Raw genomic sequence first — 25,446 nt, 5'->3', positions numbered from 1 at the left:
ATTTCTAAGCATTCAATGCAGTCCAGTCGACGCCCTGACCAGGCCCATACCTCGACTCCAACCACGTATTTGCTTGTTTGAAATGCGCGTTTCCGAAGAAACCTCTGTACGCAGATAATGGCGATGGATGAGCTGATCTATCACCAACGGGTCAACGATCTGCCAAGAACACTCATGCGAGCTCACAAAAATCACCCACTTCAAAACAAGATGCTTATTCTTGAGCGTTGACACAGTTAGCTCACTCATCAGCTGATTTGCGATTATCGAGTTTCCAGTGCTCACCTCGTCTATACCAACCGCAAGGCATGTCTTTTGCGCAGACAGTCCCCACGCTAAGATCACCACGCCCCGGTTATTATCGTCGTCGTTGGCAGCCTTACGATGCACGACAGCCCGAAGCGCTGCAGTCGTTAATTCTTCCCAGCCTTTACGCGCGTGCGAGTGGGCTTTGTGCGCGCGGACGGTCAAGCATGTGTTGAGGAAGAGCACGCCTGACTTCGCAAGCGGTGTGAGGTCGCTAGTGGCAATTAACAAGCAAATCTGTGTGATGAGTATCCTGTCTTTGCAGGTCGAAGTGAACAAAAGGTGGCAGACCCCGAGGAAGGGATCACGAATGACGGGATATCATCCTTGATCTGTTTGTAGATGTTCTTAAGAGAAGGCGGCGGCTTGGTTGGAGAAGGAACGGAAAATGCTAGACCTAAGGCAAATAGTGTACATCAGTCGTATCACAAGACACATACGTGAGGTAGGATACCATGAGCCTGATCCACATCGTGATACGGGTCCTGTGAACTGAATGATAGGCTGTGGCATTGTACTCGAAAGACTTCGGACGCACCTGTCCGATGATGATCGCTTTCACGGACTGCAGCGGCGTGAGGCGCGACCAAGAGTATATATCGCGTACTACGGAGAGAACCCTCGTTCAGTATTTGGTAACTGAGAAATGTCTCAAGACCGACCAGCAGGGTAGATCGTCTGTGATTTGTGCTCAGCTAGTAAGAACATCTTCAGCTAGCACATCAATGAAACGGCTACCGTAAGTCCAATACCGTCGAGTCAAAAAAATATACTTACTTTATGGAAATAGGATTTCTTGAACTCATCCCGCAGAGCAGCATACCAACTCTCCCCCATCGTGTCGCGTTCCAAGTTCTCTATGGCATGCTTGATATCAGTAGTATCAGCCATGTTAGGACGCGTTTCTATAACTAATACAGCGCTCTTCAATGCCTCCGATGCCTTTTCGACAACCCTGACGCGTCACACGCAGTGAGCTGACAATAAAGAATGCAACGACTCGCTGTGGCTTGCCATACCTTTGACTATCATCACTGAGATTGCCTATATCCAACTTTCGTCTCTTGTTCGGCGGTGGTGATGGTAACGCCTGCCTTGAGAAAGTAGCCGTTGATTTGATTTGGAGTGACGTTACACGAGGAACCTTTCGCGGAGGCATGTCTTTGGTATTGCGAGGAGGTGGAGGTGGTGGGAGGAAGATGACTCATTTCATATGACATGTTTAAATTTGAAATTGATTAAAATAAGAAAAACAAATCCTTGTGCAGGGGCCATGTTAATCTTCTTTGTATCGTTCCAATTTTTTCGCATGTCACCCCGAAGGGGACAAAAGTGAATGTGTGCACACCGTGTAGATCTGATAGATTTTTGCTCTGTGTCGCCGGTAAGTGTTTCCCTACTGGAATTTTCTGCGATGGTAGTCATTTGAGATAACATACTACTAGCAGGTAGACTTTCGATATCCTAATGTTTTTGTATATGAAGCTATGAATATGTGAAGTCTGGACTCTGAAACTACTTTTTGTTCTTGGCAGACATCCGTTTCTTCGCAACACGCACTTCCTTCTCGAACCGGCTCCTCTTTCTTTGTCTCTGCTCATCACCTCCAGGCCCATCAACTTCATCTCGTCCCCGAGTCCTTGCCCTCGACAGCGCATCCTGCTTCCTTCCTTTCGTCCTCAGCTCCTCGTAACCGTCCCCGACCGCGCCCATGCGCGTCCGTCCGACAGATCTAAGCACGTCAGAGAACTCGTCTTCCAAGCCCCCGCCACGCCGTCTTCCGACGATCCCACCTGTTCCACCGAGTGCAATATCCTCTTCATCTTTTCGCCTCCTCTTATCATCCTTCTTCTTCAGCACCAAGCGTGTCATATTCTCTTCCTCAAACTCCGTCATGCGCTGGATCTCCCGTGCACGGGTGCTTTGCATCGATGGAGTGGCGCCCAAGCCCGACGTGGATTCCACGAATGGACGGGAAGGGTCAAGGTGGGCCAAAGAGGAAAGGGCAGCAGGGATTGGCGCACGGCGCGCACGTTTGTCTTTGCTGGACTCGGTATAGGGCACAGGAGCAAGCTTAGGGGGGCGGTATATACCGTCCCGATCATGGCTGTCATTTTCTTCATCACCATCATCTTGGTCGCTGCTCATGTTCCCGTTCTCGAGGTTTTGAGGGTTTGGTCTGAATGCGAGAGGGTCTGGGTAGTCCACAATGAGCTGATTTGCCCTCGGCAGTTTTCAAGGCCCACGTACCATCAACAACTCCTTGGCTGGTGTCTTCCGCGGCCCGGACAAGTTTTTCGATCTGATATCTCATTCTGCCCTCTAGGGCATTCACCTTTTCTAGGACAATCCTACCCTCTATCATGGAATCTACCAGGTCACCGGCCATTGAACCTCGTGAACCTCGTTCTAAAGAGCTGAATGGGAGGCAAGGCGGAGTACGATCATTTAAAGGTTGACCAATAACCTTGCGGGAGTCGGCAAGGACAAGGGAGTGCATATAAGACAGTAGGACGTGGTGCTTGAGGGATAGAAGGGATATCCCTTCCTTAAAATCGTAATCCGAAGAATTATTTTGCCTGAAACCATCAAGTCAATGATTTCAGAATAGCAAGGGGAAAGACACACACTTTTCGCGCAAAGATTTGATTAGCTCACGCACAGAGGACAGGCTGCGAGTCATTTCCTCCATGACGTCGCAAAAACCCTGTTGGACGATGTCTACGTCCATGATTGCCATCTACTGTCGATTTAAGAGGTGTGAGGAGCGGCCCTGATAAAGTATGCAGAAACCAAGGCGGGTTAGAAGAGAGTTGAAGACCGTGGGAAAAAGAATATTTCAGTAAACGGTTTTCTAGGCCGCCGCCTCGGCGAGGCGTAGAGCATGACATCGAGATTCATCAGAGCCCAGTGCATTTCATCTTTTCTGAAAGATGGTGCAAACTTTCAGGCTTACCTGTCTCTGAGGCTGGGAAACCGTACTGGGGGGATAAGGTGAGGAATAGACGCTCAGTCGTGAAACCAGTAGTATATGACCCCACTTCGATTCCAAACAAGGAGCTACAAGGAGTCAACAAGGATCGTCATGGCTAAAGCGCTAAACCACCCATGATCATCAACAGGTCCTCGCCTTATTCACTTCAGTAGCAGACGGACCAATCACTTTGCCCAGCGATATCGACATCACGCAGCCGCTAAGTACAGAAGTCACCTTTGCGAGTGTATTAGGTTGTATGGTGTAGTACTTCATGATGGAAATCGCCAATCTTCTTCGTCGACAGGCATTTAGTCTGTATCTGAAATTTGCTCTCAATTACAGGATACGGTTGTAAACCATAGTCACCGTTACCGTGGTGCGTGCGACTTCAGACACCTTCCACCTCTCCTATTACGCTCCCGGGCACTCATCGGCTTGGGACATATATAGACATGGGTCGACAAAGGTAGATGATTTCATACACGCCTCTGTTCATTTTATTTCACTTCGGCCTGCCTTCAACTCTTGGAGATGATCTGTCGATGTCAAAATTCCACTGTTGTTGAGAATTCCTGTAGTCTCGCACTCGACGTCCATCTGATCGTCAAAATGGTCAACATTCGTTCGAGGTGAGTGCATTCTTCTGTACTTCATCACATCGGGTCCTTGACCCTTGTTTGCTAATGGACCGATAGGTCAAAAATCTGTCACTCTGTTAGCGGAGGTTCCTGACTATAAGACACTGGTTTGACCGTTTTATAATGTACCCAACACTGTCTTCAACTTTCTACGCAGAAGATGGGGTTCAAAAGTTTAAATGTATCTTGAAAGAACAATGCACGAAGGTATCTGACACTAGAAATTTCGACATGTCCTGGTCTGGCCTCATCCCCCCATCTCGTGTATCTATCAAATTCATGCCATTATCAAGAATACGCCTGATATTCGACTGACTTCCTGACTCGAAGATGGTTCATCCTGCCTTACCATTCACTATACACGGTATTTTAGAGAGACATGAGAAATAGCAATTTATGTGACCAAAACATGATACGTTGAAGTCCTTTCTGTTGTTATTTGCACAGGATTTTTACAAAAAGGCTCAGGCTCTCCACGAGTCTCCTGACAGTGCGTGATGACAAGGTGCACTGCCACTTGTACGAGTACAGCAACGCATGATCCTCGTTTCTTTGTATTCACGGACGTATATTAGACTCCGGCTAGTGCTAACAATTCGCTGAACCCGACCCAACCTCATTTCCATGAGCGGACGTAAATCCACCCCATCCAAACACGCGCAGGCCGACGGCAGCGACCCAGCACAGAGTCTTCTCAACAGCTTCAACGGGCTTAGTCTATCTGGGAAATCGCCCATCAGCACTCCTCGTCGAGGGAGTCGATACACAACCCAAGCCGGACCCTTCGCTGGGGGTTTTCATCCAGGACTATTGCCTCCACCTCCTATCCTCTATCAAGCCGCACCACGTCTTCCCCAACCTCCGTACGGCGCAACAAACGATGGGATGACCAGTGCGCGCCCTGCACACATGCCTATGCCCATACCAGAGCATGATCATGGACAATCCCTTACGATGTACCATGCTTTAAATCCTTCCTTGGAGTTAAAAGTTCCTCCTCCCCCGTCCACCCCTCCGCGACTGTATTCAGATCCAGTCGCCCAATTATCCGTGACTGCCTTGACTCAGACCCCGCAATCTGCCTCTGCTAAGACGCCGCAATCCGCATCTACTAAAACGCCGCGATCCTCCCGGCGCAAGCGTGAGTCCTCGGCCGGCGTCGAAGGGGAAGACTATGTTCCATGCAACGGGATAACCCTCAGAGGTCAAAAGTGCACGAGGAAAGTCAAGAGAAGTTTATACCAGGATGTGGCTTTTTGCTATCAGCACTCGGACACGCTGCTTGAGCGAGTGAAATTCACAAGTCCAAAGACGGGAGAATCTGTTAGATTTCAAGGTACGGTTTTTAGAGTCAATGAATCGTCAGACTTGACGGTTCTCTAGATTGGATCCCGGACTATCTTCACCGTTCGACGCAAATCAGCCTTCGTGCAGAGATGACCAAGACTCGCTCGGACAGCGACGAAGATGGCTACATCTATGCTTATGAAATAGAAAGTATGCGGTCATTCAAGTGGAGTGCTGGTCGTCATTCATCTAAATATCCCCCGCAGAGCTTGGTTTGGATTCCAACCAAATTCACATCAAAGTCGGACGTACGACAGTCTTAAACAATCGCATTGACCAATGGAACAAGCAGTGCAACTCCACAGAGCCGAACCTACTTGGATGGTGGCCAGATGGCACACATTCTGATACCGTCATACGTTTGATGGCGGGGCGAGTGGAAGCGGGTCGAAAAGGTGCATTGTGCCACCGCCTTGAGCGACTTGTGCACATCGAGCTCTTCGATCTGGCCGCTCGCAACCTGCATCTGGACCCCGCTTTCCCTGGCGATGTCGACCCCGATAAAATCGATGACAGTGACTTTTTCAATAGAAGCCGCAAGACATGTATCGACTGTGCGTGTTCTTACCTCTCCGTGAATAAAGATGATTGGTTGCTGATTAGGATCAATGGCAATAGGTGGTAGAGTCCACAAAGAGATCTTCTCCTTTGCGCGAGCGCAGGACGGACCGTACAAGAGGAAGGAATGGGACCTTATCGTTAAGCCAGTGATCGAGAAATGGGGAAGTTTCGTGGAACAGTTCGTGTGACGACGCTGGACGACATCGTTAATTGGTTTTGTCAAGTCTGTTCTGTAGTACGCCACGCGTGATGAGCTGGCTGTATTCCCCCACATTTGTATCTGTCACTTCACCACGGACGCCGCCGTTATAGGCTATTTCGATCACTGTGTACTGTTGCTTCGGAAGATTTTGTTCTATGGATCCTTGTGTGTTTTTGTCTTAACGTTTGTGGGGGCCTCACTGCATTCTTTGGACTTTGAAATTAGAGCCTTTCAGAACAAAGAGGGACAAAGCCGGTCGAAATGTGGCTGTGGTCGTTGTGTGGCTTTGTTGACGTGTTTTAGGCTTTTGACGCGCTCGGCCTCACTGTATTGTCCAAGCGTTATTGTCCACTCACTCTTCGTAGCACTTATAAAGGCCCTCGATTGAACATGGAGGATTTCTATCTCATTCTGCCCTCGACCTGGTTGTCACTTCCGACGCAGCCGCCCAGCATTCCATACACCACACATCTCTGCGACCGCTAACTCTTGTCATCCATAGTTTACTTGTACACGCCATGTTACCATCGTTACCGGCCCTTACCGCTGCGGTCTCGTTTGCTGCGTTCCTTTCGACTAGAGGCGCCGTGCACCAGATTACTGTTGGAGGCCCAGGCATTCTTCAATTCAATCCGTCGTCCCTGGTGAGTTCTGTGGTGTGTTACGTGTTTTTCATGCGCCTGACATGTCCGGCGGCCCCAGACAGCGGATCCTGGTGATCTCGTAAATTTTGTTTTCCAGCAGAAGAATCACACGGCGACACAATCTACCTTCGCGAATCCTTGCCAGCCAGCTGACGGTGGTTTTGACACTGGGTTGTATGTGGACCATATCCTCTCGCTTCCCTTGTCTAATATACTTTGTCCCACAGTGTTCCCGTGGCCGATAATGAAACCCAATTTCCCGCAGCGCAGTTCATTGTGGCAGACACCAATCCCGTTTGGGTCTATTGCCGTCAAGCAAACCATTGTCAACAGGGCATGGTTTTTGCCATCAACCCCGCAGACAAGTTCTCTGCTTTCCAAGCCGCTGCAATGGGAAATTCCTCATCTCAGTCGTCTTCTATTGCTCCCTCGTCTACTGCTGCCACATCCTCGGCCACAGCCACGAGTTCTTCCGCGACCGCCGCTTCCTCTTCTACGGGACAGGGCACTGATCACAAGGTTATTGTCGGAGGCCCTGGCACGCTGACATTCCAGCCGTCGAACATCACGGCGCAGCCTGGCGACACCGTTACGTTCGAGTTTCATCAGAAGAACCACACGGCTACCCAATCTAGTTTTGCTGCCCCCTGCCGGAAGCTGTCAGACACATCAACTAGCGGCCAAGTCGGTTTCAACTCTGGATAGTCAGTCAACTTATGTCATCTGCGATATGGTGTGGGTATTGATAGCACCTCATTCCAGCATGCCTGTCGCGGATGACGCAACCTCTTTTCCCACTTGGACTATCCGAGTCAATGATGTACGTATCGTGTATAGTGAACCGTGCTATGCCGATGCTAATCATCGCACCCCTAGACCGCTCCCATATGGACGTACTGCGCACAGGCCAATCATTGCGGCTCGGGCATGGTCTTCTCTGTTAATGCGGTGGAGTCCGGCCCCAATACGTTCAATGCCTTCCAGGCGCGCGCCATGCAAATTAACGGATCAAGTTCAAATAACTCATCTGGTAATGGGGCTATGAGGCTTGATAGCGGTGCAGGCATCGCGTTGGCGCTCGTCAGTGTCGTTCTTGCCCTGGTGCTGTAGATGCGTGTCGGACCACAGTGGCTAGACTAGTCTTTTGACGACACTTATGAGTGACTGTTGTGGGTATTACATTACCTTCGATTTCTCCCACTGTCATCTCGCATCCGACTGTAGCATATTCTCTCGCAAACCCATTGGTAGCTGGCACTTACTTGTAGTTTCTAGCATTGTTTCAGTAGCATCCCTCCTTACTTGATCGTCGCCCCCCCTCTTTGCTATACGATATCACGATCCTTACTATAAAGGTTTATTTCTGGCTGTTGATCATCGATTGTTGTCCGGGTCGGTCACGAAGCACTACCATGCCTAGGCTTTGCATGTTCAAGTGTGTACTTGATACTTAGACGGAGAAAAGCCTGAAGTCGGTGAGGGCATCACCAACGATGCCACATCGGACTCAAGAGCAAGTCGCTCAAGTGCTATGAACGACAATGGCACGTCCATTGGTTTTAGTAGCGCCATGACCTTGTTGACTTGCGTGCGAACTGAATGAGCACGGAGTTCCCTCGAAGCTGACTATGAATTTGTCGCCCCTGACTCGCAGGTCGCTGGCGCAGCACGATCATGGAAACCACGGCATTGTCCGATCGATTGCCCATCATGCATCACGACACGCGACTCGGAGGCGCAAGCAGCTGTCTACTTCAAACATACCTTCGGCCCCTTATCTGAGCGCTCAGTGGATGATTATATATATATGCCAAGACACCGCCTCACTCTCTATGAGAAGGATCCGAATGAACCTTAGATGAGTCCGATTTATCCACTGAAAGCCGTGGGATATCGTCTGGAAGACCACTTCAGACGCGCTGTCAAAGTCATGTCTTTGACCCAGCCTACAGAAGGTTGTGCCACTTCCGACCAGCGGAGGTCTCCGTTGATGCAGAAGACATACATGTGTGAACAGCTCTGCAAAAGCTAGCCTTCTCGGTCTTGCGGCTTTGATGAATAACGGCAGCTATCCTGACGCCAGCAGTTAAGTACCTTCATGCTCAGATCAAGCAGCCACGTTTTCCTTCGACGCTCTCGCTGCTGACTGCCATCAGCTGAACCACACCGCGCAGCATGGCGATCTCTATGAATGAAGCACAATTTCTTGGACTGTTCCTGGAAGCCTTCATGGTCGGTACGTTAGTACATTACTGTGCACTATCTCACATGCACTCTCATTTGAACTGATCCTGCCGATAGGAATATTGTGCACGCTGTGCTGCGTGATTGCCTTCATACAGCTCCGACTACCTACGCACCACTCAACTGGATGGCTGATACCCGTTACCACCTTGATGCTGGCGATAGCGTTGATTGTAAGTGAAATGTGCACTTCATCGTTCGTTCTAGCTGAATTGCGGCATATCTTTGGTCCTATAGCATTTCATCGTAGACTTTGTCAGAGCATATTATGCATTCGTGCGGCTGGTGCCTTTTTACTACCTCAACTTCAAGAACCCGCTGTTTTTGGTCAAAACGGTACTTCTAGCTGTGCAGACCTTGGTCGGCGACTGCGTCCTGGTGTGTGCCCATCATTTCCTTTAGATATTATTGTGCGTCTGATGCCTCGCTGTACCATTTATTCCTTCTCCGATGGAAGGTCTGGCGATGCTACACCATATACAATAAACGTGTATGGGTCATAATTATACCCCTGCTCTTCACTATCGGTGGTCTAGGTTTGTCTACTTCATCTCTTGTAATAATTAATTGTTCAATGAATTGCTGCAGTGACAACTGGCGCTAATGCTGCCATCTGGGTGCATGCCAAAACAACCAATAGGCAAGACGCAGCTCTTCCTTGGGTCACTGCGTACTTTTCCCTGACGCTAGCGGTTAATTTCTATTGCACATGTGAGCACTTTCAAATTTTCCTGTTTGAAAGATCGTAGCAATTTTTTCCATGACTGAGGCGTGATCATTGTAGGTGTCATTTCCCTCTGGTGTGGATATCATGCTCGCAAACTCCCTCACGGACTGCGTACTTTTCGACCGATCGTAATCGTCCTTATTGAGAGCGGTGCTTTGTACACTGTCAACTCGTTGGGCGCTATCAGCACAGAAGCCATCGGCAATTTTGGAAACTTCACAGCCGTTGCTCTACTTCCATCAACTGTAGTGAGTGATATCTGCCTGATATGCTTTGCACAGTGAAAATCTGCTCTGACCGACTGATCACCGCTAGAGCATCATATATTGTTTGATCATCTTGCAGATCAAATATGGATCAGAGACATACAAGTCCCTTATGCTCACTACGACGCAACAAGTCACTGTGTGTGACCTACTTAATCAATTCTCGTATACAGAGCTGGCTGACGAGCATCACAGACACTTGAAATCGAAATTCGCCCGCGATCACCATCGCCACGGTATCGTTCATTCCATCGAGGACATCAGGAAGTTGAGCGACCAGCGTTCGAGCTCAACGAGTTGCATACGACGAGCACACACCATGATGGCGCATTCTCGAGTTCGCAAAAGGATACCGAGTAAGCTCCTCGCCGAGGGGTTTGTCGACACGCTCGGACACGATTCTTGTGTCATTACTATGTATACTACACAATTCTGATCTCTGGCGACTATAATGTACGCTGTGATCTACAATGGTGCGTATGATGCTTGCATGCGATGGTACTTGTCGTCAAAAATAAGTTAACAATGGATACATGCTGACTAGAGCGAAAGCACCGAGATCTGATATGATGCCTTCGTCACGCACCCCTTCGACGGGGAAGAATATAATGTCTTGTGAAAGCTGCAACCCATCAATGCATCAACATTGATCTTCGTCCTGATGACGAGTGTTGCTTTGGGAGACTCTCGAGAACATACGCTTAGAGAGGCACCGGACCCGCTCAGCTCGAGCATATCGAACATTACCAAACAATTGATCAGCTAGGATATTCTTAGAAAGTACATGGCCTTGCTTGGGCTTGCGTGGCAACTTCCAAGTGGACATCGCGTGACATCATAAACGCGTCAGGCGCGTTGTTAGGGAGCAGTTAATTCGAAGTCCAGTGCCCGAACAAATACACATTGATTATTCTCGCCCCGCTTATATCTGTCTCACGGTGTTGCATTCGTGTTGAATTCCTCCTTCCTTCACACACTGACTGTTTGACAGCAAATCTTCCCATCCATCATATTGACAGCGAAATGGTCGGTGCGTCGCGCAAAGTCATCCTGTCGTGGGACCCCGGGTAGATCACAGATACACCATACAGGTAGGAAACGTAAAACGGACGAGGCTGGTATGGCCACCAGAGGTTCCGCCAAGGCTGCGCGAGTTAGTGTTAGCCCGGACTCCAAGGCCAAGGGTGGTAAAAGAGGCCCGAAGGTGAGTGCCCTTGCTGCCTACTGCGCTGACCTAGTCTCATCACTGATCCTTGCGCGCAGGCAAACTTAGCCGCGTCGCAATTCAAAGCGCGCGCGCTTCCCCTTCATATCAACGTCACAAATACTCCTCCCTCCATTGCAGACGGCGAGTCTGCGCCCGCGACATCCGTCGATCCTGGATTCATCGGGACCACCACCTTGCTTCCTAGCACGTTCTCCACTGGGAGCTATGGCTGGAAGGGCAGTAAGCGAATCACCATCGAGTTGCCAAACCCTGACAGTGGAGACGACTCGAAGGAGAAAGTCCATGTGATGCTGACGTGGGTATTGCTTCGTGCGTCTGGATAACTGCTGACCATGCTAAACAGTATCAACGCTACCGTCATGGGTAGCAAGAATGCCAAAGAGGAACCCGAGGGAAAGGGCGGAGAAGAGGTTGAGGTTGCTGAAGAAGAGGGAGCCAAGGGAGAATCACTGGATGAGGGAAATGAAGCAGCCGTTGCCGAGGAGGCCGAGTGAAAAGGTCCCATTGCCTGCGAAAAATCATCCGCATCGTTTTCTTGTTTATGTTGTGGAATGTAAAGATCTACTGTTCTTGGATTTACCTGTTGAATCCGCTATAATGTCCGACTCAATTTCTTCTGGCTCGGCGATGATATCTACTTCGACGCCAGCCAACTGTCGATTTGGAAGTCTGCATCAGCGTCGCCGAAACAGCAGCACTGAATAGAAGATATTTGATACATCAGGAGAGTAAGCCAAGGAATACATATATTAGAGATCAAAATCCGAGTCACTGTCGTCCGCTTTCTCCGTCGGTCCTCGTACGTTCTTCGTGGTGTGATTGGTCCAGGTGGAGGTCGATCGCATTTGCGAGGATCGGTCATTACTCTCTTCATCTTCGTCATCTTCGCTGTCGATGTCTCTGCTGCCAGGTGGTGGTCTCTCAGGTGGTATAATGGCGCCGCACATGATGAACATCGCTTCCAATTCTATCGTCGCATGTCAGTCTCTGGAGTATAACAGAAAATTGGGGCAAACCTTCAACGCGTCGCTCACGATCGGCTCCCCAAGATACGATCTGTGTCCGGATCTCGCCCCCTCTGTATACTATGAACATTGGAACTCTGGAGTCGGGGAGGTTGGGGAGACATTTATCTCCTACGATGGAAACGAATTTTGTTCGCGGATGGCGAGCAGCTATGGCTCTCACATGCTCATAAGCCCGATCGCTACGAGGTATCCTGAGAAATGATGGGCGAATATGAGATGCGTTCCAGAGGACAAAAGCAAGCGAGGTTCATTTACCCGTCTTTGTAAAGGAAGCAAACAACCCCGGTGCCCTTTTTGTCCTCCTCCCCTGGCTCGTCTGCCTTACTAGCATCCGTCACTTCTCGCGTATAATCGTCCCTGCCAATGGGATACAATTGACCGAAGCGTGCTTTGTTTGTATCCTTCTTCATCTCAGTGAGGACACGCTGGCGATACGCGGCAATGTAGCGTTCAGCATCATCATCGTGCGCATCTTCCCCGAGCTCTTGAAGCTCCGATGGTGTGAAGTCGTCAAGGATATCGTCAAGTGTGGGCGATGGAGGTGGCGAGGGAGAAGGAGGAGTCTGTTCGCGTGGAGGGAGGATGCCGTGCTTTCGTAGGGCCTCGTTGCTGAGTTTCTGTCGGTAAAGCTCAGACAGAGATATGTTTCTACTCACAACTCTGTATCCTCGTTCGGGTTGATGGCCATGATAATGGAGGTTATGGTTCAGGATATGTCTGCAGCAGTGCTGGACTGCGCGACTGCGAAGCAGAAAGAAGCAACTTGGAATTCCAGCTACGCAAGACGGCGACCTGACTGGAATGACTATTCGAGCCTCTTACTTTTCCCTCGACATACTCCAGCGGCCTTCCCCGTTTTCTCCTATCGCCAGTATCTACTACACTCATCCTGTGATCTCGCCGTCGTGCGGTATAGATTGACCCGACCTTGTTGTATCTGTGTATTTTTTCAGTGTGCCCTTTGACTGCCCTTCATCATGCCATCACCGTCTCCAGTCTCTCTCCAGACTATTCATTCTATCACACCTCGCCACTATCAAGAAGAAATATTCTTACAAGCACAGAACGGAAATGTCATCGCTGTCCTTGATACCGGGAGCGGCAAGACATACATTGGCATCATGCTCATCAAGTGGACCGCAGCGCAGGAGTGCAATCGAGGAAAAGCTATCATATTCATTGTGCCGAAGGTGCCATTGGTAGAACAGCAAGGTAATTTTATCGCAAAACATACCCCATTGCGCGTGAAGCAAATACATGGAACGACCGCGCTGGACATGACGGACCGCAGTGGATGGAAATTTATATTCGATCGTTCAGATGTGCTCGTCATGACCGGTACGTCTCCGATCACTTTAGAAGATGAAACCAATAGAGTCACTGAGAACTCCTCATAGCCCAGATTCTTCTCAATCTTCTGACGCATTCGAACTGGAGCCTGGAAAAGGTTCTTGCGATCTTGCACATTTTTTGGCATTCCACGCACAGATCCTGATCTCATGTTAGGTATCCCTCTTAATCATCGACGAATGTCATCACACCAGGGGAAACAACCCTACAAACGTTGTCATGAGAGATTTCTATCGCCATGTACCCAGGGAGCAGCGTCCCAAAATATTTGGCATGACAGCCTCACCAACCTGGCGGACGACTAATCCAGAGCAGAGTATCGCCGCGCTGGAACAGAATATGGATGCGAAGGTGATCACTGTTATGCATCACGCGATCGAACTTGAAAACCATGCACCAAAACCCACAGAGGTATCACTGCCTTTTCGATCCATCTTCATCCTAATCAAGATGAGTTTCTTACCGTTATAGATCATTCATCGGTATCCGGCCTCCCAAGAAACTTATTCTGAGTATCCTTTGCCCACCATTCACAGCCGTTTTGATTGGTCCAAAATCCCTGCCAGCGTTGATATCTCCTGGTCCAAAATCCAAGCAAGATATGACGTGGCTATGGAAAGCCTCGGACCCCTTGGCGCCGAACTTTTCTTGTACTCCCACCTCCGGCAACGTATTCTTCAGCTTTTGGTGCCATCTGTGTCCGACGAAATGGAGATCTTGCGCGCACAGCTCCACGACGATAGTTCCATATCAACATCAACCCTGACTTACCTCACGAAACAGCTTGTCCCTGAAATGCGTGAGATCTACGAACTGGTGGAAGAATATGCACCATTGTTCGAATCTGTTGATGACAATCCGGACCTACCTGATTCTTGGTCCTTTAGTTTGGAATGGTGCTCGCCTAAGGTCAGGGAACTCGCCGAGATTCTCACATCGTGTCACACGGCAAATTTCCAAGGAATTGTATTCGTAGAGCAGCGGCATATTGCAGCTTGTCTGGCGAAACTTCTTTCTCGCATTCCTCAGTTGCGAGGAATAGTGTCGTGTGCAGAATTGGTCGGCCATGGGGGCGAAACCGGAGATCCACTCCTTGAAATGCAGGGTAAACGGCAGAGGGAGATCGTTGATGCGTTCCGCCAGGTGATGATTATATTCTTGTCTTTCCCTCTTTATATCAATTGACAAAGTGATTTCCATTTTCTTAGGGAAAAATAAATCTCCGTGAGGTGTTTGTATCCCTCGAGCAGCTTTTTAAATCTAATATCGATCAAAGTCATAGCTACACCGGTTGCGGAGGAAGGACTTGATTTTCCGGTGAGTTGGGTTCGCATGCCCAATATAATGTATGTGTGAACATCGTTCTCCTCGAGGCATGTGACGTCGTTATTCGCTTCGACGCCATCCATCACATGGTTGGATATGTGCAATCGCGCGGCCGGGCTAGGCACAAAACGTCCACCTTCATTGTCATGGTGCAGGAAGGTCAATCTGCGGAATTGGAAAAATATCTAGCGTTTTCCGGGAAGGAAGAAGAGATCAAAAAAGTGTATCAACAAAATGCTAACGCTTGTCGACGAGAGGAAGACGAAGACACTTACATCCATCCTGACGATCTCTTTGCTCGGGAGCGATATACCGTACCATCTACAGGGTCTACACTCACCTACGACAACGCAATAAGCCTATTGAACCGTCTTTGCGCCCTCATACCATGCGACCCGTACACCCCTCCCTTAATACCGTCTTTTTCAGGCGACTTCGTCTCTACTGTACGGCTTCCGTCAGCTTTGCCGCTGTCGATGGAACAGCTGATCTACACCGGTCCCAAAAAGCAATCAAAGAAAGAGGCCAAGCGAGCCGCCGCATTCATCGCCGTCAGGGCGCTACACAGGCTTGATGTTTTCGACGATTATTTGCTGCCAGCACGTAATGCTAAAGATCGCCGAGGTGGTGCAGATGAGGCGCTAACCACAGATGTCGGGTCTGTTCCACCCATCATGGATGTTGTCGTTCGAGATCCGTGGACCCTTGGACAGAAGATGTGGACACATGCCATCAGCCTTGATGGGAGGTGTGTGGTTGCTCTCGTCACTGGTACGGATCTGGGATCACCCGTGGAATTGACCTGGGACGGATGCGTCGTTCGGACCCATCCGCCTGTGCCTGTCCAATTTGACATCGACGACGAGCGCAGGCAGCGCCGATTGCTCCAAGAGTTCACGAAGTTTGGCTTGTGGTGGTACGTAACTAGTCGACCGATCGATTTTCCTTTGTCGTGCTATCTTGTCCCGTTCTCCGCCGAGACGAACCAACCGGATTTTCAGGCCATGGAACGTATTCTCGAATACCCATTCGGAAACTACGACTGGACATCTGTCAATGAGGAACATTACCATAGAATTTTGTTTAGGAATCGACACCGGCACGCACACATGTATGTCCTTCGCCGTATTCGTCACGATCTGACGCCTCTGTCGAGACCACCAGAAGGTTCATTCGAATATGGTTATGAGACCTACCGTGATTTCTACTTGGAACACCAGAGAGTCAAAGTGAAAGGCTCTCTTCCCGAAATACCTCTAGATGGTCCTCTTGTTGAGGGATATCGTATCAACAGGCAGGTCTCGGGCACATACCATCTCGATTCTTCCCAGTTGACCACAAAGATTGATTCAAACTTGAATGCGCGGGGGAATTTACCACATTTAGTTCCTCTATCTCTGTGTACATGGTACAATATCTCGGAGGATATCTATAGGGCATTTGCTCTTCTACCCCGACTCTTGCACCGCGTTTCGGATGTCTGGCGTGCTCGTGGTGCCCGTTTGGAGTTGGGGTTCCCTGCCATTAAAAACGATCTCCTCGTTGAGGCTTTCACAATACCGGAAGCCAACGCAGGCTTCAATAATCAACGCTTGGAGACCCTTGGTGACGCTGTACTCGAGCTTTGCACATCCGTCCACATTTACAACAAGTTTCCTCGCCGACACGAAGGGCAGCTCTCTGATCTGCGCCAGCGGTATATATCAAATCGGTATTTACTATCTCGCGCGAAAGACATTGGTCTCGAGCGATACCTCACCAGTGAGGCACAGGCTAACAAGACCTGGAGGTATGTTATCACTGATGCTTCTCAAGACTATGCCCAGCCCCAGGCACGTCGTTTTGCGAAGCGTCGGTTTGCGCGGAGGAGTTTGCAGGATTGCATGGAGGCTAGCCTCGGTGCCAGCTTCTTGACTGGCGGCATACCGGTGGCTTTGCACATGGGAGCGGCACTAGGCTTGAATTTTGGCGGCACACTTCCTTGGTCTATTCGATATAGTCGTCCTCCGGAGTCAGCACCCCTACCGGCGCTTTTTTGCCGATTGCAGGAAGTGTTGGGCTATGAGTTCCACCGCCCAGAGTTGCTGGTAGAAGCTATGACGCATACCTCGTTTTCGTCAAACGGGACCTCTTATCAACGGCTCGAGTTTTTAGGAGATGGTACGAATTATGGATCCATGCAACTTTAACGTGTTTACATTGATTGTCTTCTAGCCGTGCTTGATTTGGTGGTCATCGCTTATCTGTACAAGAAGTTTCAGCATGCCACTTCGCATCAGCTTGCCTTGCCACGAACGCGAGCCGTCTGCGCACCAGTCCTAGCGTCAATCGCAGTGAGACGCCTGGGCCTTCACAAAGTCCTATTATCCAACAATACGGAGCTTAGTATTGCTATCAGCCAATATGTGCCGATCCTCGAAGAAACATCTACTGAAGAGATGGTCTTGAAGAGCTGGGCGCATGATCCACCAAAGGTCATCAGCGACGTGCTCGAGAGCCTTGTGGCCGCCATCCTGATCGACTCTGCTTATAACTTTGAAAAGACTTCTGCTGTCGTCGAAGAGCTCATGCAGGATGCTCTGGATGCGCTATCTCCGGATATGCCCCCCGACCCTGTATCTGCGCTCATGGTTTGGGCCGCTCGGTCAGGGTGCCGTCGCATATATCTTCGGTACGTGACAATGTTATTGTATTTGGCGTTTGGCAGGCGTCTCGACCTTGCCATCTACAGGAAATCGCGCGGTCGACCGGAATCAAAACAAAATGACACTGTATGTGTCGTTGTTCACGATACTGTCGTCGCAGGCCCTATGACAGCGTCGAAATTATCTGTGGCCAAGGCGTTTGTCTGTGAAAAGGCTTGTATGATCTTGCAAGATGCCAGATCTCCCCGATGTCTACACCAACTATGCGATTGCTCTCTTTCTACAAGCGTCACAGCAAAAGCCAACGTGAAAACAACATACGTCGCGCTTGACGGAGATGACCCAGAGATCTTTCTGGATGACAGCACGGAGGAGGGTTTCGAAGCATTGGCTCAGCAAACGCTGACGGACACCGGTGGGTCGATGCCTCTGAGGACTGAAGACCCAGGTGAGCCAGGAGATGATCAGAATTCAGAAACGGACATACTGCTGGAAGAACTTGAGGTCGAGCAGATGATTCACGCGGTTCATGAAGAGATGCCGTAAGGTTTGTTGAATGTCCATCACTGGATTGACTCTTCCCGATTTCAGCGACGTTGTCTCCATGATTTCATGCTACCCAGTCTTCCTTGGCAATATCATGTTGTGCTGCTTTCCGCTTGTCAATATGCTCCTTGGCCCGCCTCGAGGCTTCGACTCTTATGACTCTCTGATATCTCCAATGCTTTACGATAGTCTACGATTTCCTTTGCTAAACCAAATCTGTTACATTTTCAAATTCAAATAGGGTAAGCATGACCTCGTACGACTCGTCCCTTTCTTCCGTCCTTTCACTGAGACTCAACTCTGCCACGCCCATGCCTCAAGGTCGTTGATCCGGAACAGCTCCGTCACGCGTCAAGCCCCAGAGAGATAAGTGAAGAGCCCTGGTGTTTCGGAGATGATATGTTTCAGCGGCTAAGAGAGCTTATCAAGCAATCATAGCGCTGGTTCGCTGACCTGCCTAAGCCTGTAGACATGGACACTTCGAGCTTCAAGCCCACGGTATAGGCCACTTGCTAACATTGAGATTTTGACAAGACGACATTGATCACTAGCTGGTTTTCACGCTCGTTTCAACAGGATGGCAGACTTAAATGACCAGCGCTCAGTAACGGAGATGTTCCTTTCTGGTTTAGGCCAGAAGACCACCGTGTCCGAAAGTGCTGTCAATAGGGCATCACTGGTTGTCGTCTTTTCCGAATAGGGCTTATCAGTAAGTTTGAGATTCCCAAAACCGTGTATTACAGATGCATGTATCACATTTGCGCAGTGTCTTACGCCCAATACCTCCGTCATCTCAGCCTCCCATCCTATTCGGAATGGTGGTACGTACGTACATATAACGGGAGGCTCGGATGCTCAAGTGACCCCCAACTCGAGCTTGAGTACTGACCCAGCACCGACCTTCTATCATTGGTAAATTGGACGCCCACCCTTATATGCTTTTGCCAGTTTACCTTTCAATCGCCTTTGACAGCGCTACCTTGCTTTCTTCTAATTTCATGCGCCTTCTTCCACTCCTCGGGTTCGCTTTTTCTCCTTTTGCCATAGGTCTCCAAGTACCTCTTACGGTCGATCGGACCAGTGAACACCACGCACAAGTACTTATACTCGGAGGTGGTATGACAGGTATAATTGCCGCGCGAACTCTTCACCAGCAAGGCATCCATGATTTCAAAATCGTTGAGGCCCGCGATGAGATTGGAGGACGAATGAAGAGTACCTTGTTTGGGTCGCCTAGTATGTCTTATAGAGTGGAGGTCGGTGCCAACTGGATCCACGGGACGCAGTCTGGAGATGGTCCTGCGAATCCTATATTCGAGCTTGCACGGAAATATAATATTTCCCTGCAGGCTAACCACTACCATAGCAGCATGAGTCCGTCTTCTTCCTCATTCGCCGACGATACAGCTCATGAAGAGTCGACAGCAACTTTCGATTATACGGGCCAAGTGGACTACCTTGATGTCTTCAATGCCTCTGTTGATGCATTTACAAGATTGTGTATCGCTGGAGGTAACTTACCGTTGCTATAAGCATCCCAATCGAATCATCTGATGTTCAGCATTAGGTGGAGATATCCCCAGGGACGCTACGTCTCGTGTCGGCTATTCTACCATCGGCACCACCCCTCTGACTCACCAGGAACTGGCTGCGGAGTACTACCAGTTTGACTGGGAATACGCTCAGACTCCTGAGATGACTTCTTGGGCCGCAGCTGCTTGGGTAAAATTCTTTTTTTCCTTGGGGAGCCATTTTGGTAGTTGTTCCGAGGACCTTGCGCTGGCCTCGTGTTCAGAGACCAAGTATGGAGTTGCCTTTTCGAATGCCACTGCTTATTTACTTGCCCATAGGCAGCCAACCTCACCTTCAATATTGATCAAGGAGGCTTCTCGAGCGAGAACCTGCTTTCGATTGACCAGCGTGGCTTTGCGAGCATTCTTCAGGCTGAGGCCGCTGAGTTTCTCACTGATAATCAAATCCTACTCAGCACCATCGTAAAGACCATCCAATATTCTGATGATGGTGTATCGGTAGTCCTTGAGGACGGATCGGTTTTGAGTGCGGATCACGTACTGGTGACGTTTAGCTTGGGTGTTCTACAGAACGACGATGTGATCTTCGAGCCTACTTTGCCGAAATGGAAGACGGAGGCAATTCACGGGATGAGCATGGTAAGCCACTTTCGACTGATGTCTGGCGATGCCTTTCTAGATACCTGTTAGGGAACGTATACCAAGGTCTATTTGCAATTCCCGGAGAAGTTTTGGTTCGACACCGAGGTGCGTATAAAGCCTCTTCTCCCTGAAATCTGTTCTCGACACTCTTCTAGTTTGCTCTGTTTGCGGATAAGAAACGGGGGTGGTATCCAGTTTGGCAGGACCTTGACACTGTAGAATTTTTCCCTGGTTCTGGGGTCGTCTTCGTGACGGTGACGGTATAGTGCAGCAATCGTCATCGTGAATGTGAGCTGACGATTCAAGACAGGGCGAGTTTTCAAAACGGATTGAGGCCCTTTCAGACGATCAAGTGGAAGGAGAGGTTCTCTCCGTGCTCCAATTGATGTATCCAGAAATGACGATCCCTGAACCTGAGGCATTCTATTTCCCTCGCTGGTTCAGCGACCCGTTATATCGCGGAAGCTACAGCAATTGGCCAGGCAACTTGACCATAGAAGATCATGAGAATATCAAGGCCAGCATTGGGAATAGACTATGGTTCGCAGGCGAAGCCACGAGTCGGAAATATTTTGGTACATACAGATAATCAATTCAGAGTTATTGGTTGACCAAAAATTGACCTGCCTTAGGCTACTTGCACGGCGCGTACTATGAAGGGCAAGAAACAGCCGGCCTGATCGCCCGTTGTATAAAGTCACGCTCTTGTCACAGTCCATCGCATTCTGTTCGCCGAAATCCTTGGGATTGACGATTTTATAGGATTGCAAGTATGACCGCTACCCCCCACATTGCTCCCATTTATTCCTGCATTGTAACTGGTGTAATTGAAACACATGCTGACTGCACGCAATTTACCGTATTGATGTCGCATTGGAGACCTCGCCTTGAGTGTTTGAGCTTGAACGACCATTGTGTGGGAAACCAGACAGACGACGACGTCATCGCACGTGGTAAGGCGTCTTCGCGAACGATATCAGGGAGTTTGGACGGCAATACTAAACGTTGCTTATCCTGGACCATCAACTGTACCACGGTGCACCTTGCTCTGATACTGATCAAGGAGATACCAGCACGGCAGATTTTTTTTGAAACTAGGTGCTCAGACATGGCTAAATTAGCAACCTCCACCTTTCTAGCACACCTCAAGTCTTTGTACCCTGCCCCCACAGAGCTTACTGCATCGGCTGATGGTGGGTGGTTGAAAAAAAAAACTATCGAGGAGTCCATTTGGATGATTTGTATTCTAGTTTTCAGGAACCCATGGTACATCGTAGCCACCGTAGCATTCAGCACAGGCAACAGGCCTGACGCCGTGCCGCTCATCTTTAAGCATGTATTGAGCGAACTGGAGGAAGCGCACAACCAGTTCAAGGTACCCGGCGAGAAAGCACTTGAGGAACGCCTCCTTCTCGCTCGCAAGTTCCGTGATTGCTTGTTCAAGTCCGGGATGGTGGCTGGTTACTCGAAGGTACTTCATCCCGGCCAAAAGAAAGCTCGCTAATTTTCTACTTGCAGGCGATCAACGGATTGGTATCGCTCCTTGAGGTAACGCCCGAAGAACTTCGTGACACAAAGATCCAAAGGTATGGCACGTGGAATATGCAGAGGTTTCCCTGAACACAACTGGGTTCTATAACACAGGACTGTTTCCCTCCCGATCGCAGAATATGAGAGGAAGGGCCAGGAGTTCTTCCAGTCATTGTATGGTGAGACTGGTGACAATGTTCAGGGACTCCTGGACAAGATAAGTCCCGATATGGGTGCGTCATTCCTCAAGCTCCCAACGCTGTTTCTGATGTAGCAATCTGTCCAGGTTGGTTCAGCAACACGATAGCCTACGGAATAGTGTATGGTTACGGCGAAGTCACGGACCAACTGGAGACAGCATATACCCTTGTTGGCACTCTCATCGCAGGTGACACCCCGCGTCAGATCAACTGGCACATGGACAATGCCCGTAGGAGTGGTGCTTCTTTGGAACAAGCGAAGGCGATCAGGCAGATTGCCATAGAGGCTTCTGAGAGTGCCGGCGTAAGGTGGAGGGATGGTGTACCAGAAGTCAAGTGAATGACGCGATCGGAAAGTATACTGGCGTAGTATGTAGGATATACAAGATTCGTCTGTAACGGAAGCCTCTCGGGCCCTTCTACGGGCGATTGTTTCGAATGGCTGCGGCTTGCGTCTAATGTTGGTATCACGAATTTACTAAACGAGAACGAGCGAGGGTGTGGCACAGGAGACGAGTTATCTCAGTCAGGAGCTGAATGGCTCAGAGTTGTAGTACGCCCTAGTGCACTGCAGTACCGTGGCGCGCAGTGGCTCTGCCATCCCTCATGATTGTGCATGAGTGTTGCGTTTTAGGAGACAAACCTATCCCAAATAGGGAGCACAACTAGCTGAATACAGAGTTTTGCGCTGTTTTGGTAGCTTTGTACAAGCAATCGGAGTTTGCCGACGTGGACGCATTTTGAGCTCACTCCTGTTGTTTCTCTCTTCCCCCTACATTATACGCCTCTCCACCTCTTTGGAGGTAAGCACGCCTACCAAGCATACTCTCATATTGCAGATACCATGCAACCCGACGACCATGGCACTACGAATTCACCCACAGCAGCCTCCATACTCGGAATAAAGGGCCACTTGCGTTTGCGTCCGCACGGTTCAAGCCAGAAAGCCCACATCGTGTTGCGACGTGTGGAACTGAACAAAGACTCTGGGGATGAAGGAGATGATGGGAATGTGGTATACTTCAGTCTCTTTGCTCAAAAGCGGATTGAAGTGAAACCTGGGAAGGAGATTCTGCTCACGATTGGGGACGGGCCGTTCAAAGACCAGGCGATCATCTTTGAAGGAGACTTACCGAGCGAGCCCTCGCTTTCCGACGAAGAAGAGGACACCCAAGTTGCTGAAGATGAAGATGACCTTCCGCCCACAGACCATCTCATTCCCCCCAAAATGCGCAAGCCCTGGATCAAGCGAGTGGAAGGGCCGGTCGTTATTGGTGAGGACGTCTGATTATAGTCTCGATATCAGCCGTTTATCGTTGTTCACCCAGACTCTGTACACACGCCAATGCTAAATTACCAGTCTGTGGCAATCCAAGCACAGCCTGAAATGACGGCAGCTTCAGTACAAGCCGTGTCGACTACTCCCGAGCGTATCTCGACAGCCTCGCAAACACCTACTCGAGAGCATTCCTCAGATATGTCTATCCAGACAGATTCATCTCTTCTATCTCCCGTACCCGAAATTCCTACAACGGAGGCGTTTGTTGAAATCGATACAACCTCGATTCAAGAGGCGTCATTGTTGGAAACAAATCAAGTACGTGTTTCAACATCTTTGACGGGCATACAGCATAACCAGTAGATGTAGCAATCGGACCGAGAGCGCAGTCTTTCTCCTATGGAGCTCGATTCTCCTCCTAGCAGTCCAGCACAGTCACCTATCCGTACGCCTACGGATCTTCCCCCCTCGCTATCTCAGGAAAGATTCATTCCCGGCCTGCAATTCGTGCGTGGATTCATATCTCTTCGCCAATACTCTCTCTTCACGATTAATCAACCATTCAATAGTCGCAGAGTGAGGCACACATCAACACTATTTCTTACCAGAGTGCCACATCACCCAAATCAAAATCCCCTGTCACCGCGATTCGGCAACCCCTTATCGTGACTGCAGCCCCATCACGCTCACCTCTCCTTACGAATACTGTTCGTCAGAATGGTGCATCGACGTATGTGGACCCCTCCGTCGTCACGAGTGCTCCGTGTCAGACCACAAAAGCATCGTCTAATAACTCGCAACAACCATACAGCCTGCAGACACCTCCAGCATCCCGTTCACCCTCTCTCATGCCTCGCCGCAGAGCGGGTTCAACTTCTCATCAGCCTCTCCCACCACAGCATATCGCGTTTTCACAACAATCTGCATTAGCAGACTCGTCACATTCATCACCGTCTGCTCTAGCCGACATCGGTGTTTATACCAGAACTGCTTCGGTCAAAGCGAATAAGCGCAAGCATGTTGTGAACCCATTTGTTTCTGGAGGGTTCATGACCGACTTCGTCGGTTTACCTTCTCAACCTACACCCGAAAAACCTGTGTTGTATGAAGATCGGCTTCGGAAGGTGGGCTTCGACATGCTCATACCTGCCCCAAGGTCTACTGATTCTGATTCATGTTTTGCTTCACTTTGATTTGATCCGCTAGCCTGACACTATGGCAAAGGATGCACATATGCCAAATGCTCATACGTCTGTCAAGCGCGAAGGCTCACCTCACTCATCGAAAGTCTTGAAGGCCTCACAAAGTCCCGTGACATCCACCAGTATGGTACAGCCAATGAGGCAGCATCCGGCGTTCGGTCATCATTTCCAACCCTATCCTCCACAGAGTATGTACGGGCAACCAATACATCCCTCGACAATGATACATCCTACGATGTCAATACCGAACATGCTTCCACCAAGCAATATTCCGCGGATCCAACATATTTCTTCCGGCCCTGCTCAGCCCATCGCGATTCCACATATGACTAGTTCATCTGTTCTGCCAACTTGGCACTCACAACCGCAATCGCCCCGCCCTACCCCAGAGGCATCATCGACCAGTTCAACGTCTTCAATCCTGGCAGTGATGGGCTTTGATCCGTCGGCTTGGACCGCTGCTCTTTTGCGAACGTCTGCTGCCTCACCAGCAGGCCAGGCCCCAGCACCACTGGCCCCTGTTCCTCTTGTTCCGCCATCAGCGTCTTTCTGTCACCCAAATTTTGTTCCAGAAAGCTCTACAGCCATCAACCCTGCAGCTCCTTCAGGGAATTCTGCACCTATCCCTATCCCTATCCCTATTCCGATGAATCATGCTGCCTCACAGTATTCTCCCTTGAATCCCTCGTTCGCACGGGACCCTTCACCCATGTCGGGGGTGAAGGGGTTTTCAATGCCACAGGATTTTGGGAGTCAGTTCTCACCGCCGCCCGGGACTAGGTTTGGTTCAAGTCTTCAGAATTCCAATGTCTCGTCACACCCTCTCCCAATGAAACCGCAAGTCTTGCCGCCCATGCCCCATTTATGTGAGTGCATTCCATGAGCCGACGCCACTGCGGTCGTTTTTTTCGTGATTTTATGTTCCTCTCGAGGCAATTCAACCCTAATCGTCTGTATTTCTCGTTGTATATAGCGCGTCATGCTTCACCCCTTGCGGCTCCTGCACGCGCTGCAGACGTCCGTTCC

General features: G+C 49.7%; 13 protein-coding genes across 13 annotated transcripts; 9 read left to right on the top strand and 4 right to left on the bottom strand.

Annotated features, from left to right (window-relative positions):
- Positions 1 to 4: 4 nt before the first annotated feature.
- Positions 5 to 1,463, bottom strand: HETIRDRAFT_470396 (uncharacterized protein; the record flags this gene model as incomplete). The annotated part of the gene is made up of 9 exons (XM_009543984.1): positions 1,326 to 1,463; positions 1,084 to 1,261; positions 969 to 1,020; positions 845 to 912; positions 761 to 791; positions 598 to 703; positions 286 to 520; positions 200 to 219; positions 5 to 137 (listed from the first exon to the last, which is right to left on the bottom strand). Exons 2-9 carry the CDS (start codon positions 1,195 to 1,197, stop codon positions 5 to 7), a joined length of 759 nt encoding a protein of 252 aa, XP_009542279.1. The 5' UTR covers positions 1,198 to 1,261; positions 1,326 to 1,463.
- A 149-nt stretch (positions 1,464 to 1,612) lies between these two features.
- Positions 1,613 to 2,827, bottom strand: HETIRDRAFT_407479 (uncharacterized protein). Its single transcript, XM_009543983.1, has 2 exons — positions 1,752 to 2,827; positions 1,613 to 1,690 (listed from the first exon to the last, which is right to left on the bottom strand). Exon 1 carries the CDS (start codon positions 2,452 to 2,454, stop codon positions 1,822 to 1,824), a length of 633 nt encoding a protein of 210 aa, XP_009542278.1. The 5' UTR covers positions 2,455 to 2,827; the 3' UTR covers positions 1,613 to 1,690; positions 1,752 to 1,821.
- A 133-nt stretch (positions 2,828 to 2,960) lies between these two features.
- On the bottom strand, positions 2,961 to 3,197 carry HETIRDRAFT_168373 (uncharacterized protein; the record flags this gene model as incomplete). Its single annotated transcript, XM_009543982.1, has 1 exon — positions 2,961 to 3,197. The coding sequence occupies one exon, from the start codon at positions 3,195 to 3,197 to the stop codon at positions 2,961 to 2,963; it is 237 nt and encodes a 78-aa protein (XP_009542277.1).
- A 1,678-nt stretch (positions 3,198 to 4,875) lies between these two features.
- HETIRDRAFT_311200 (uncharacterized protein) lies at positions 4,876 to 6,017 on the top strand (the record flags this gene model as incomplete). The annotated part of the gene is made up of 4 exons (XM_009543981.1): positions 4,876 to 5,257; positions 5,305 to 5,418; positions 5,475 to 5,822; positions 5,887 to 6,017. The coding sequence occupies 4 exons, from the start codon at positions 4,876 to 4,878 to the stop codon at positions 6,015 to 6,017; spliced, it is 975 nt and encodes a 324-aa protein (XP_009542276.1).
- A 553-nt stretch (positions 6,018 to 6,570) lies between these two features.
- On the top strand, positions 6,571 to 7,704 carry HETIRDRAFT_240092 (uncharacterized protein; the record flags this gene model as incomplete). Its single annotated transcript, XM_009543980.1, has 5 exons — positions 6,571 to 6,675; positions 6,734 to 6,849; positions 6,903 to 7,379; positions 7,438 to 7,495; positions 7,552 to 7,704. Coding segments are annotated over 5 exons (909 nt in total), but the record flags the coding sequence as incomplete, so codon positions are not given.
- Positions 7,705 to 8,511: 807 nt separating this feature from the next.
- HETIRDRAFT_470386 (uncharacterized protein) lies at positions 8,512 to 9,668 on the top strand (the record flags this gene model as incomplete). Its single annotated transcript, XM_009543978.1, has 5 exons — positions 8,512 to 8,911; positions 8,977 to 9,092; positions 9,157 to 9,297; positions 9,377 to 9,455; positions 9,508 to 9,668. Exons 1-5 carry the CDS (start codon positions 8,851 to 8,853, stop codon positions 9,666 to 9,668), a joined length of 558 nt encoding a protein of 185 aa, XP_009542273.1. The 5' UTR covers positions 8,512 to 8,850.
- On the top strand, positions 8,534 to 8,707 carry HETIRDRAFT_310198 (uncharacterized protein; the record flags this gene model as incomplete). The annotated part of the gene is made up of 1 exon (XM_009543979.1): positions 8,534 to 8,707. The coding sequence occupies one exon, from the start codon at positions 8,534 to 8,536 to the stop codon at positions 8,705 to 8,707; it is 174 nt and encodes a 57-aa protein (XP_009542274.1).
- Positions 9,669 to 11,002: 1,334 nt separating the features above from the next.
- Positions 11,003 to 11,634, top strand: HETIRDRAFT_311361 (uncharacterized protein; the record flags this gene model as incomplete). Its single annotated transcript, XM_009543977.1, has 3 exons — positions 11,003 to 11,116; positions 11,176 to 11,435; positions 11,484 to 11,634. Coding segments are annotated over 3 exons (525 nt in total), but the record flags the coding sequence as incomplete, so codon positions are not given.
- Positions 11,635 to 12,061: 427 nt separating this feature from the next.
- On the bottom strand, positions 12,062 to 12,856 carry HETIRDRAFT_310062 (uncharacterized protein; the record flags this gene model as incomplete). Its single annotated transcript, XM_009543976.1, has 3 exons — positions 12,062 to 12,359; positions 12,424 to 12,777; positions 12,825 to 12,856. 3 exons carry the CDS (start codon positions 12,854 to 12,856, stop codon positions 12,062 to 12,064), a joined length of 684 nt encoding a protein of 227 aa, XP_009542271.1.
- A 289-nt stretch (positions 12,857 to 13,145) lies between these two features.
- Positions 13,146 to 18,035, top strand: HETIRDRAFT_168380 (ribonuclease III; the record flags this gene model as incomplete). The annotated part of the gene is made up of 9 exons (XM_009543975.1): positions 13,146 to 13,506; positions 13,566 to 13,615; positions 13,675 to 13,929; positions 13,990 to 14,661; positions 14,727 to 14,742; positions 14,801 to 14,835; positions 14,892 to 17,004; positions 17,059 to 17,515; positions 17,576 to 18,035. The coding sequence occupies 9 exons, from the start codon at positions 13,146 to 13,148 to the stop codon at positions 18,033 to 18,035; spliced, it is 4,419 nt and encodes a 1,472-aa protein (XP_009542270.1).
- Positions 18,036 to 19,033: 998 nt separating this feature from the next.
- On the top strand, positions 19,034 to 20,960 carry pao1 (polyamine oxidase1, flavin-containing amine oxidoreductase; the record flags this gene model as incomplete). Its single annotated transcript, XM_009543475.1, has 8 exons — positions 19,034 to 19,409; positions 19,461 to 19,557; positions 19,619 to 19,757; positions 19,886 to 20,206; positions 20,258 to 20,314; positions 20,365 to 20,469; positions 20,520 to 20,784; positions 20,842 to 20,960. The coding sequence occupies 8 exons, from the start codon at positions 19,034 to 19,036 to the stop codon at positions 20,958 to 20,960; spliced, it is 1,479 nt and encodes a 492-aa protein (XP_009541770.1).
- A 357-nt stretch (positions 20,961 to 21,317) lies between these two features.
- Positions 21,318 to 22,279, top strand: HETIRDRAFT_448513 (uncharacterized protein; the record flags this gene model as incomplete). The annotated part of the gene is made up of 5 exons (XM_009543974.1): positions 21,318 to 21,402; positions 21,460 to 21,680; positions 21,728 to 21,795; positions 21,854 to 21,972; positions 22,026 to 22,279. 5 exons carry the CDS (start codon positions 21,318 to 21,320, stop codon positions 22,277 to 22,279), a joined length of 747 nt encoding a protein of 248 aa, XP_009542269.1.
- Positions 22,280 to 22,783: 504 nt separating this feature from the next.
- On the top strand, positions 22,784 to 24,861 carry HETIRDRAFT_457316 (uncharacterized protein; the record flags this gene model as incomplete). The annotated part of the gene is made up of 6 exons (XM_009543973.1): positions 22,784 to 23,213; positions 23,268 to 23,536; positions 23,588 to 23,725; positions 23,788 to 24,342; positions 24,425 to 24,547; positions 24,754 to 24,861. The coding sequence occupies 6 exons, from the start codon at positions 22,784 to 22,786 to the stop codon at positions 24,859 to 24,861; spliced, it is 1,623 nt and encodes a 540-aa protein (XP_009542268.1).
- Positions 24,862 to 25,446: the final 585 nt, after the last annotated feature.

This window comes from Heterobasidion irregulare (assembly GCF_000320585.1).
Source record: "Heterobasidion irregulare TC 32-1 unplaced genomic scaffold scaffold_02, whole genome shotgun sequence".
In the NCBI taxonomy this organism is placed as follows: Eukaryota; Fungi; Basidiomycota; class Agaricomycetes; order Russulales; family Bondarzewiaceae; genus Heterobasidion; species Heterobasidion irregulare.
The sequence above is the reverse complement of the archived record's forward strand: the minus strand, read 5'-3'. Positions and strand labels throughout refer to the sequence as shown.

Coding starts and splice junctions, on each gene's coding strand:
- HETIRDRAFT_407479 (XM_009543983.1), bottom strand. CDS start 2,454: ATGAGCAGCGACCAAGATGATGGTGATGAAGAAAATGACAGCCATGAT.